This window comes from Miscanthus floridulus, chromosome 5, assembly GCF_019320115.1.
Source record: "Miscanthus floridulus cultivar M001 chromosome 5, ASM1932011v1, whole genome shotgun sequence".
Lineage (NCBI taxonomy): Eukaryota > Viridiplantae > Streptophyta > Magnoliopsida > Poales > Poaceae > Miscanthus > Miscanthus floridulus.
Window position 1 is genome coordinate 121828681 of NC_089584.1, and position 10486 is coordinate 121839166.

The 10486-nt window shown below is 50.8% G+C and overlaps 1 protein-coding gene and 1 pseudogene across 2 annotated transcripts; one reads left to right on the top strand and one right to left on the bottom strand.

The window, feature by feature from the left end:
- Positions 1-3154: 3154 nt before the first annotated feature.
- LOC136453340 (uncharacterized) lies at positions 3155-4090 on the bottom strand. 2 transcript variants are annotated; one of them, XR_010759010.1, is made up of 3 exons: positions 3825-4090; positions 3530-3726; positions 3155-3450 (listed from the first exon to the last, which is right to left on the bottom strand). XR_010759010.1 is itself a non-coding variant. In XM_066453909.1 (2 exons), exons 1-2 carry the CDS (start codon positions 3928-3930, stop codon positions 3581-3583), a joined length of 252 nt encoding a protein of 83 aa, XP_066310006.1. In that variant the 5' UTR covers positions 3931-4090; the 3' UTR covers positions 3155-3580. The 2 variants fall into 2 exon arrangements, 1 of the variants encoding a protein (XP_066310006.1); XM_066453909.1 differs by having other exon boundaries at positions 3155-3726.
- Positions 4091-5504: 1414 nt separating this feature from the next.
- LOC136455251 (septin and tuftelin-interacting protein 1 homolog 2-like) lies at positions 5505-9891 on the top strand (annotated as a pseudogene).
- The last annotated feature ends 595 nt before the right edge of the window (positions 9892-10486 follow it).

Consider the following 10486-nt stretch of genomic DNA (forward strand, 5'->3'; position numbering starts at 1 on the left):
CCGATGAGAGTAGTTGTTAGGTTGTGAGTTTGAGAGTCGCTCAAAACTCTATTTTATGAAATTATGCTACTTTGTGACTTTATTTGCTTTGGATATGGACATGTATTCATGGTTATAGTTTTAGCTTGTCATATTATGTGTTTAAATTGTTTTATATCCATATGATCTGCTGTAGAAATCTGATTGCTACCTGACTGACATAGTCAGGACGGCAGTACCGCCCTATGGGGCCCGCCCTCTGCTGTATCAGTCGGAATCTTGTGTGCTTGAACTGATAAAACATGTCTTATGCGTCAAGTTCATTCCTATGACACTTTGTTCAGCACCCCACAATAGGCATGGATATAGGGGGAGGTTCCCATCACATCTAAAATGTGAATCATGGTCTTTCATGCAAATTTGAGAATTCAAATCTTTATTCACATATTTAGGGGGAGGCTTCTACACCCATGGTTTGAAAATCTAAGTTTAGATTTCATATCATTTGTAATCTCTAATTGGGTTGTCATTAATTACCAAAAATAGAGAGATTGTAAGTGCAATCAAGCCCTATTGTGGGTTTTGGTATTGATGACCACCAAATTAGAGGACTAATAAGATTTATCGAGATGACAAGCAGGGAATCAAAGAATAAGGATGATGTACAGGTTGCAGGTGTCCTAATTACAAAAGGTGGCTAGACCTAGCTCAAAGAAGGTTTAAATTCTTTTATGTTTTGAATTTGAGTTTAGGGAAAGCCGTACTATTAAGAGGGATTTTAGGACAGTTGGTCAACTGTTGAATCAGATGCTCAAATTCACAGATCTACATCCTCCCACCTAGTCAAAACAGCCAGCCAAATTTGATATCATATTACCTATTTTGGCTAGGGCGATAGTACCGCCCTGTTAAGAGCGGCAGTGCCGCCCTTAACTGACCGTTGGGCTCGGGGGATATTTATACCCTTCAGGCCCAGCCCACAATGATCATCTTCTTCACTGAGTCATTTAGCTCGAAACAAGATAGAACCAAAGCTCACCACTCTCCTCCATTGTTGCTCCTCTATCCCTCAAGCTAATCCTTGATTCCAACCATCAAAACTTGAGAGAAAAGGCAGCAAAACTCAATTGGAGAGAAGATCCACTGATTCTCAAAGTCTAAGAGCATTTGGTTCATATTTGGTCGGCGGTTCTAGGGTTTGTTACTCGTGGAGCTTGCTCCTAGCCAGCTAGGCATCGCCCTTGTGCTTGCCAACTTGTGTGGCAGCCTTGGGAGGTTTGTAACCTCATTCAAAAGCTAAGAAATCACCCCTCACTTCAAGAGTTCACTCTCTTGATTTGAGAATGAGGGTAAGGCAAGCCTTTGTGGCAAGCTCAAGCCTTTTGTGGCTTCCTCAACAACGTGGACTTAGGCAAACCTTAGTGATGAGCTAAACCACGGGATAAATCTTGTGTCTCGCGTGCTTCATCTTTACTATACTTGCAGTTCATCTTTTTGCTAGCTGTTGATAGGGTTTAGTTGCTCGATTCATTGTTGAGTGAAGTTTCTGTGGTATCCAGCCTTCGAACTGGATCTTGGCTTTATATTGCAGGATTATGCAACTAGTGGAGTTAGGTTTATATCTGTTAAATCTCAACTATGTTAGATTATTTTTCGTAGAGCGGTAGTGTCGCCCTATAAGGCCGGCAGTGCCACCCTCTGTTATAACAGAGTTTTGAGTTGAATTTTTACAGGCCTATTCACTTCTCTCTAGGCCTTCTTTATCTTCCTGTAGATCCTATAGCCTCCACGGGCGTCGGGCACCACCATCTCCGTGACAACCTCCAGCAGCAGCGACATCGGAACTGGTGCGGCCCCGCAGCCATCACCAGAGCCTGTGGCCACCACGGGTCCGTGCGTGGGGGTCCATTCCAGCCCCTCCATGCCACCGCCTGCGCCGGACAGCGACCCGTCGGAGGTGACGGATGCTGGGAAGGTGCAGCCACCTCTGGAGACGCCGTCCCGTCAGCCAACCGCCGAGTCACCGCCAGTCACCCCTAGCTCCTTCCTTTCACCGGACGCGGCTCCCTTCTACCCAGTCTCAGGTGGGCGCACCAAAAGGCACTGGTGGGTGGATGATGATGCTGACGACAGCCACCCTAGACCTACCTGGACGACGCTTGTCGCCCGGCAAAGGCGGTCGCCGCGCCCATCGCAAGTGCCCATGTTCGCCCCGTCGCTGCTTTGGTCCCTGCTCCTGACCGGAAGAGACTAGGTTGGAGGCCGAGGAAACGCAGTCGGCCGCGCCCACAGCTGCTGTGCGGCCTGCCTCGTCGGCCAGTGGATGGCCGCGTCCCTGCTCGCCAACGCCTTGGTCGCCGTGGACGTGGACAGGTCTCCGTCCCCAACGTCGATGGGGTCCGCATTGCAGCGCCCGCCAGCGCATCTCCGCTCCGAACGCTGACGACTGGCATGAGGTCCTGTCGCAGGGGTCGTCATGCGGCACCGGCGGGGCACGCCCACCCAAACTACATCGGCGAACTAGCGGCCCCCTATCCGCTATCCGACGGACCTACACGGGAAATGCTTCATCTGTCTCTCCATCACGCATAAGGTGGCAACCTACAAGCTGCCTCCACGCTACCTAAGATGCAGGGGTTCCGACACCTCGCGCGGGACTGTAAGCGGCAGCACACAGTGCCTCCTTCTAGCTTCGGCTCATCTGGTGCCACAGAAGGCCGGCCCCGACGACCTGTCCAGGAGCCTACCTCGGGCACCCGGCCGCGTACTCAGGGCGACATGTCGAGCTCGGCTGGTGCTGCGCCAGGCGTGGTTGCAGCTGTGCTAGGTGCGACTACGCGCGACGGCAGACGTTGGATCTCCTTTCTCTCGGTGACGGATTGCTCGGGCGTTCAACGATTCAAGTGTGCATCGGCTTTTTCGGTGTGCCGGCTGATGTAGCGTTTAAAGTGTACTTGCACTCGTCAAAAGGAAAAAAGAGACCAAGCAAATTATGGTGGTTATTTGAACAAGCATTTCTTCATGAACTACTGCGTAGTTTCGTAGTCCGTACGATAAGGTTGCAGACTTGCAGGCAGAAGCACTGCACCATTCAGCGAGTGCAAAGTGAAACACTGTTCCAGTTAAAAAAATAAGCTGAAAAATATAGATTATAAGACAAGTGAATAGGACCATAAGCGAAAACTGAAAAAGGTAGATACCAGATTCAGAAAATCATTGACCATTCACTTTTCTTCTTGCTACTCCCTTCCAATAGAGATGGGATGAAGGACCGCACATCCAGATGCAGTAAACTAGTAGAAGTCAAGCGAACGAGGGGTGCGCTCCAACTCCAAGAAGCTCATCACCACACTCATCAAGGGACACGCGCAGCAGCTACATTCCCCGCAGCCGCAGGCCACTCCTCGTCTCGGCAGCCTCCAACAGAGGCGCCAATCCAGGCCGACAGCAGAGCAGCACACCGGTTGATCCCTATGTACATCAGAATTCAGAATCACTACTACTTCAATTCACCTCCCATAGCCAGCCATGTCGAGGTATATCCATCGACCTTTCGCTTATTCAGGGGTGCAGTGCAGTGGCGAAGCACCCGCCGCCCCCCTCATCGCTTCAGGCTCAGCACCGGCGGCGACGGCATCGGGGTCGGCGGCGGCAGGCCGTAGGACTCCACGAGGATCGACCACAGCACGTGCACGTCCTCGCATTGGCACGACTTGACGTCGTCGTACAGGATGTAGATCCCTCTCTCTGCACAGCACAGAGCACAGCACAGGACATTCAGAATCCAGAGAACCGGAGGAGCAGAACAGAGCAAAGCAGAGCGTGTGATGGGCAGGGCACCGTACTCTTGCGCTGCTGCACCGCGTTGACGCGGCACCAGAGCTTCCTGAGCGGGGAGAGCACGGCCCGGAGCCACCCCATGCCGAGCCTTGGCCGCCTCCTGCGTCTCATATCTATAGCAGCAGAGCCAAACCGTGTGGGTTGTTCGTGACTCGTGAAGACGAGCACGTGAAGAACAAGAGCTGCTGCTGCTGTGCTGCTGCTGCTGCTGCAGAGGAGGGGCAGGGGCAGCCGGGCAGGTGGTGTGGTGCGGTCACAGGTCACTGGTCATGGTCAGTGCAGTGGTGCTGTGTATATGAGCAATGCTGCAACCCGCCGGTGAAGTAAGAGCTTGCCTTTGGCTTGCTTTACACTTGGGTAAAGCCTCCCACACTATTCTCCCTTCCGTTGGGTTCTGCCACAACGGACTCCCTTGCCGCACAATCATGCTACGCCGAAGCTGCCCGCGCCCGCCTCTGATCTTTACGTTGCCCCGTCGCTGTCGCGGATCCATCGAACCCTCGCGTACGTACGACCCTTCACTCTCAAGATCACCGTGCCCCATTAAACTAGTGCACGCCGCAGCGTCTTGTTTCTTTGCCTGATACTGTAATAAAGAAACCAATCAGGGCAAAAAAGAAGCCATCAGTCGTCGTCGTTGATTAGTTTCTTCTGCGCCTTGTTCACCAGTGGATTAAGCAAGGTGCATCATATCTTTTTGAAAACCTTTTTTTTTTTTTGAAAACCAAGGTGCATCGTATCCCCCGGGGCTAGATTAAGAAAAACAAGGTCGGGCGTGCGAGGACGGACGGACGGACGTTGGTACGCAGTACGTACATACGCCGGACGCGTGCGCCGCAAGCCCCTCCTTTTCTTGGCGTCCATGATGCTTGCTTGGACCGACGCGCCGCGGAGGCGTGTGAACGCATGCATTGCGTCGGGTAACTCTTACAACGCACGGCATCGATTTACCAGACAGACAGGCGAGGTGAAGTGAGGTCAGGTGAGCGAGCGAGCAAGCAAGCAACAAACCGACTCAGAAAAAAAGTTTGTCATGGCTGGTGAGTCGATGGCACCTCCATCAAGACTCATCGCCTGGCCATGGAGACGGGCTCGCTCGCTATTCACATGGCATGGCCGCATGGCGTCTTCATTTGCTTCTCTTTTACCCCATCGCCTGGATTGCGGCCGTGGTGGTCGTGTGACTATGCACTATGGTTGCCATGCTCTGTCTAGTTTCTGGCTCGCTACCAGACGACGGAAGGATCTGCGTAGACTAATAGTAACAAGTCAGCGTCGTAAAAAGAGATTCGCTGAACACGTTTTTTTTGTTTCTTGATTTAGCAGGCATGATTACCCGCGAGTGGGCCTTCCAGGATCCTCCGATGTGATCCCTTCGGCCAATAAAATATGTTACTAAATCCGTTTCAAATTGTAGTTCGTTTGACTTTTTTTTACTCTAAATTTGACCACTAATCTTATTCAAAAATTTGTGCTAAATATCTCTTTTTTATTGTGGCTTGCTTTATTAACAAGGGTTATTAAAAAATAATTTAAATTTAACTATGTTTGCACAAATATTTTGAATAAGATGAGTAATTAAACTTAGGATAAAAAAGTCAAATAAATTATAATTTAGAACTGAGAAAGTACGTGCGTTTGATCTGCTAGTATGATCAGTAGCTGAGCCATCAGCAGCTCTGTACATGGAGAACTTGACGCTGTACCTTCCATTGGTTGGGTTGGAAGCTGCTACTGTTCCTCAAGATGGCCGTTCCTGCACTTAACATATACTCAGCCTGTTTGCTTACTCGTAAACGATCATAAATTTTCAGCCGGGAATAATGCTTTTCTCTCACATCAAACCAGCTAGCAGTAAATAATCCACGATACGATACGGCCTCCCGAACAGGCTGACTAAGCCCTTGTTTAGTGGAGGCGAAAGTTGGAATTTGGCTACTGTAGCACTTTCGTTTTTATTTGACAATTAGTATTTAATTATGGACTAATTAGGCTCAAAACGTTCGTCTCCCAATTTCCCACCAAACTGTGTAATTAGTTTTTTTTTTATCTATATTTAATACTCCATGCATGTATCGTAAGATTCGATGTGATGAATACTGTAGCACTTTTTTGGAACTTCTTTTGGAACTAAACACAGGCTAATATGTATACAATATGTTCACGTGCACTATACATTCGACGTCACCAAAAGCAAAAGATGCGATGGATAATTCGTTCTGAGATAAATTTCTGAAGCAACAGATAGATTTTGAAGAGACAAGAAAAGAAGAAGGTCCAACGCGCGATGAACCGACTCTCCCGGAAGGATGACCGAACGAACGGGTTCTGGTTCTAGCAACCGACTCGGGCTCAAGGGAAAACTCGTTTCGATTGAATTGGTCCCTGCACGCGTGTAGCAAACTTCCCCGATCCTTCCAGGATTCAGGACTCTCAAATATTTTTACTGCGAACCGACATAGCGATGCTCTTCGATCCTGTCGCGATTCTTCCTCCCAATCGGAGCTGAGGCCGACCTAGCCGAGAGCTGCCGGGGAGAGGCGGTATGGACGGCGGCTTCGAGGACGGCCGCGCCGGACCCGCCACGACGCCCTGTACAGGATTTTGGCCGAGTGCGACACCGGTTACGACTCAGGCGACGACAATGGGTCCCGCCGTCGCAAGCGCCGCAGGGACGCCTCCGCCGAGCCCGATCTCTCCAAGCCGGTCCAGTTCGTCTCCTCCGGCTCCGTCATGCCATCCCGGAATCCAGGGCCTGGCCCTGTGAGCGCCACCACCAAAGAGGATGAGGCGAAGGCGGGGGCGGAGGAGGTGGGCATCGAGCCGCCGCTCCCCCACGATGTTCGGGAAGATCAGGCAGGGCGCCGGCGCAAGGCGGGAGAAAAAGGAGCGGGAGCGCGCCGCAGCCGCGCGCCGCACCCAGGCGTCGGTGAAGCCGCCGCCGGCGGCCACGGGGAGTGTGCGGTCCAATGTGTAAGCCCGTGTTGAGTTGCCAGGCCAAATTCAAAAAAAATGCTACAGTACTCATCACATCAAATTTTGCGATACGTGCATGGAATATTAAATGTTTGCGAAAAAAAACTAATTGCACAGTTTGGTTGAAAATCGCGAGACGAACGTTTTGAGCCTAATTAGACCATGATTGAACACTAATTGCTAAATAAAAACGAAAATGCTACGGTAGCCTAAAATCCAAAATTCATCCAACTAAACACCCTCTAAGAAAGTAATTTGGGAAGAATGACCGGAGCTTGTATTTCACTCATTTGTGGTACAAGCACAGGAGCATAGAGCCAGCCACGAATGAATACATGCAGATCCTACAGAGAAGGAATGAATATATGCAGATCCTATAGAGAAGGAGAGGTGGAGAGTGGCTGGCCGTTTACAAATATGAACGGATGAGAGCTATCCTAGCTAGCCTATACTCGTTGGTTGACACCCCCGGCAGTTTGAGCATCGGTTGTCCGAATGCATAAACTGGACTTAAACTTTGTAAACAGAGGTGTTGGCAATTCCTTGGTCATTATGTCAGCTAGTTGATGCCGAGTTGGAATCTGCAGAACTCTGAATTGACCAAGTGCTACCTTCTCCCTGACAAAGTGAATGTCCAGTTCAACGTGCTTCGTTTGTCGACGATGAACTGGGTTTTGAGATAAATATACAACTGATATGTTGTCACAGTAGATGACAGTGGCCTTCCTGACGTCAACATGAAGCTCGTGAAGTAAATTCCGTAGCCAGCAACATTCTGCAGCGGCATTAGCCACCGTCCTGTACTCAGCTTCCGCACTTGACCGGGAGACGGTCGGTTGTCTCTTTGATGACCATGAGACAAGCGAGTCCCTAAGGAAGAATGACCGTAGCTTGTATTTCACTCATTTGGGATATAAGTACAGGAGCACAACTTTGGCCAGCCATGAATGAATACATGCAGATCCTATAGAGAATTAATGAATACATGCAGATCCTACGGAAAAAAAGAGAGGTGAAGAGTGGCTGGGAGAGGTGAAGAGTGGCTGGCCGTTTACAAATATGAACGGATGAGAGCTATCGTAGCTGGCCTATACTTTTCGTTGACACCAAGGTTGTCGAGATGACGCGCATCATGAGGTACGTTGACGGCATGGGCCTCGGCAAGGACGGGCAGGGGATTACTGAACCGGTGGCGGTCACCGAGCGGCACAAGAACGCCGGCCTTGGCTACGGCGAGGAACCCGTGACCCAGTCGGCCAAGGAGAACCTGCCGCCCCCGGCTTCAACTTCAACCAAGGAGTGGCCGCCACGGTGGTCGAAGAAGGCGAGGGCTAGGAAAGCTCCCGCCTTGACGAAGAATGCGTTGCCGGCAATGCCTGCCGAGCAGGTGCTGGAGGAGGAGGCCGAGGGGCACCCCACCGTCGTCCAGAAGGTGGTCGACAGGCGAGGGCGACAGGAGCGCGTGCTGACGGACCTGAGGGGGCTCAACGACGAGCAGGGGCAGGAGATGCAGGTTGACGACGCTCCGATGCCGGAGCTACAGCACAACGTGCGGCTACTCGTTGACGACACGGAGGCTGACGTCGTGAGACTGGACGGCCAGCTGCGGCGGGAGCACGAGAAGGCGGCCAGCTTGGCGCGGGAGGAGATAAAGCTGTCGAAGCAGGAGGCGGCGCAGAAACGGCAGCTGCAGGTCATGGAGACGATCGCAGGGGCGCTAGAGCAGGTCCGGATGGACGATTCAGCCGGCGTCCTCACCCTGGAAGGACTGCTTCTGACGTTCAGGGGCCTGAAGGCGCGCTTCGCGGAGGAGTTCAAGATGTGCGGCATGGCATGGGTCGCCTGCCAGTTCGCGCATCCGGTTCTTCCAGGGCTGGCAGCCGCTCGTGGATCCGTCGGTCGGCTTGGAGCTCATGTCATCGTGGAAGGATCTGCTGGAGGGAGACCAGCTGCCATATGACTTCTCGCACGGCGCCGCTTCAATGGCCGTACGCGCAGCTCGTGTGCGAGGTCATCGTGCCACCCGTGCGAATGTCAGGAACCAATTCGTGGGAAGCAAGGGTTCCGAAACCAATGCTCGACTTTCTCAAGACATGGGAACAGGCCGGTGCTGCCCCCCGTTCCGCTTCAGTTGATACTGGAGCTTGTGGTCATGCCAAAGCTCTCGGCAGACGTGGATTCATGGGATCCACGCGGGGAGAAGGTGCCGATCCATGTCTGGGTGCACCCATGGTTGCCGATGCTGGAGCAAAGCAGCATAGAGACCCTGTGCCATGCCATCCGGTACAAGCTGAGCAGCTTCCTCCGCGTATGGCAAGCGCACGACACATCAGCTCACGCTCTGTTGTCTCCATGGAAGAATGTATTCGATTCTGCAGTCTGGGAAGACCTGGTTGCGCGTTATATCGTCCCGAAACTGAGGATGGCACTGCAAGAGTTCCAGATCAACCCGGCGGACCAGAAGCTCGATCAGTTCAGGTGCGTGATGCTTTGGGCTTCTACGATCCCGGTGCGCTGCATGGTCCGTTTGCTGGAAGTTGATTTCTTCAGCAAGTGGCATCAGGTCCTATACCACTGGCTGTGTTCCCCGAATCCTGATTTCGTCGAGATCGTTAATTGGTATAAGTGCTGGAAGGACAGTTTCCCACCTGAATTGCTTGCTGATGCGCGCATACGGATGCTTTTTACACTTGTCCTGGAGATGATGGACCGAGCCGCGGAAGGACTTGAGGTTGTGCAGCCTGGAACTGGGGAGAATATGGCATACTTGAGAGGTAGTGGTACAGAGAAACTTCAAGTTGATGCAGCTGAGAATGCATCACAGTTCCCTTGTTGCCATGCAGTACGAGGAGCAACCGAGCCAGATCTGAGCTTCAAGGAGTGTATCCAGGCATTCGCTATGGAGAAAGGTTTGTTGTTTATGCCTAGAGTCGGCAGGTTCTACAATGGCATGCCAGTGTATGAGTTTGGCTCTGTAAATATTTGCTTACCGTGGAGCGAGTAGTCTACGCACAACTTCGAGAAGGAATCGAGAGATGGTGTGCTGTATCTCTTAGGCAATTGGTGGAAATGAATTGGGTAGGGAGAACTTGCTAAGGGTGCGTTTAGTGGGTAATTTTTTTTGGTTTTGACTACTGTAGCACTTTCGTTTGTATTTGGTAATTAGTGTCTAATTATGGACTAATTAGATTCGAAAGTTTCGTCTCGCGATTTCTCACCCAACTGTGTAATTAGTTTTGTTTTTCGTCTATATTTAGTACTCCATATATGTGCCACAAGATTCGATGTGACATTTTGAGATGAAAATTTTTAGAATCTAAACCGGGCCTAAATCACCTAACCTGGAGCATTCGTGTCATTTCCAAATCCCTCTCCGGTCGCCCCTTTTTTCCCCATGTTATGTAAAGTCCTTAAGATAACATGTACACCTGGTATATAAGCAAACTGGGTCGAGCATTTGCTATGGTAATTGCAAAATACTGTTGATGTTATAGAGGATTTCGACATGTCTCTTTTCTTCTATTGGGAAAAACTGTGTTATTGTCCCTAGCTTCATATGTTTTTTTTTTTGGTTTGACGACACATGGCTAGTTACAAGTTGAGGCTAAAAATTAATCCAAATTTGCTATGATTGGTTAGTAAGTTGGCTAACAACTAGTTGAAGACTTGGTTATAATTAGCCATCATGTTT

Excerpts from the sequence above, each read along its gene's own strand:
- LOC136453340 (XM_066453909.1), bottom strand. The coding sequence starts at position 3,930 with ATGAGACGCAGGAGGCGGCCAAGGCTCGGCATGGGGTGGCTCCGGGCC. Across the intron at positions 3,727-3,824 it reads CGCGGTGCAGCAGCGCAAGA|AGAGAGGGATCTACATCCTG; the intron begins GTACGGTGCCCT and ends TGTGCTGTGCAG.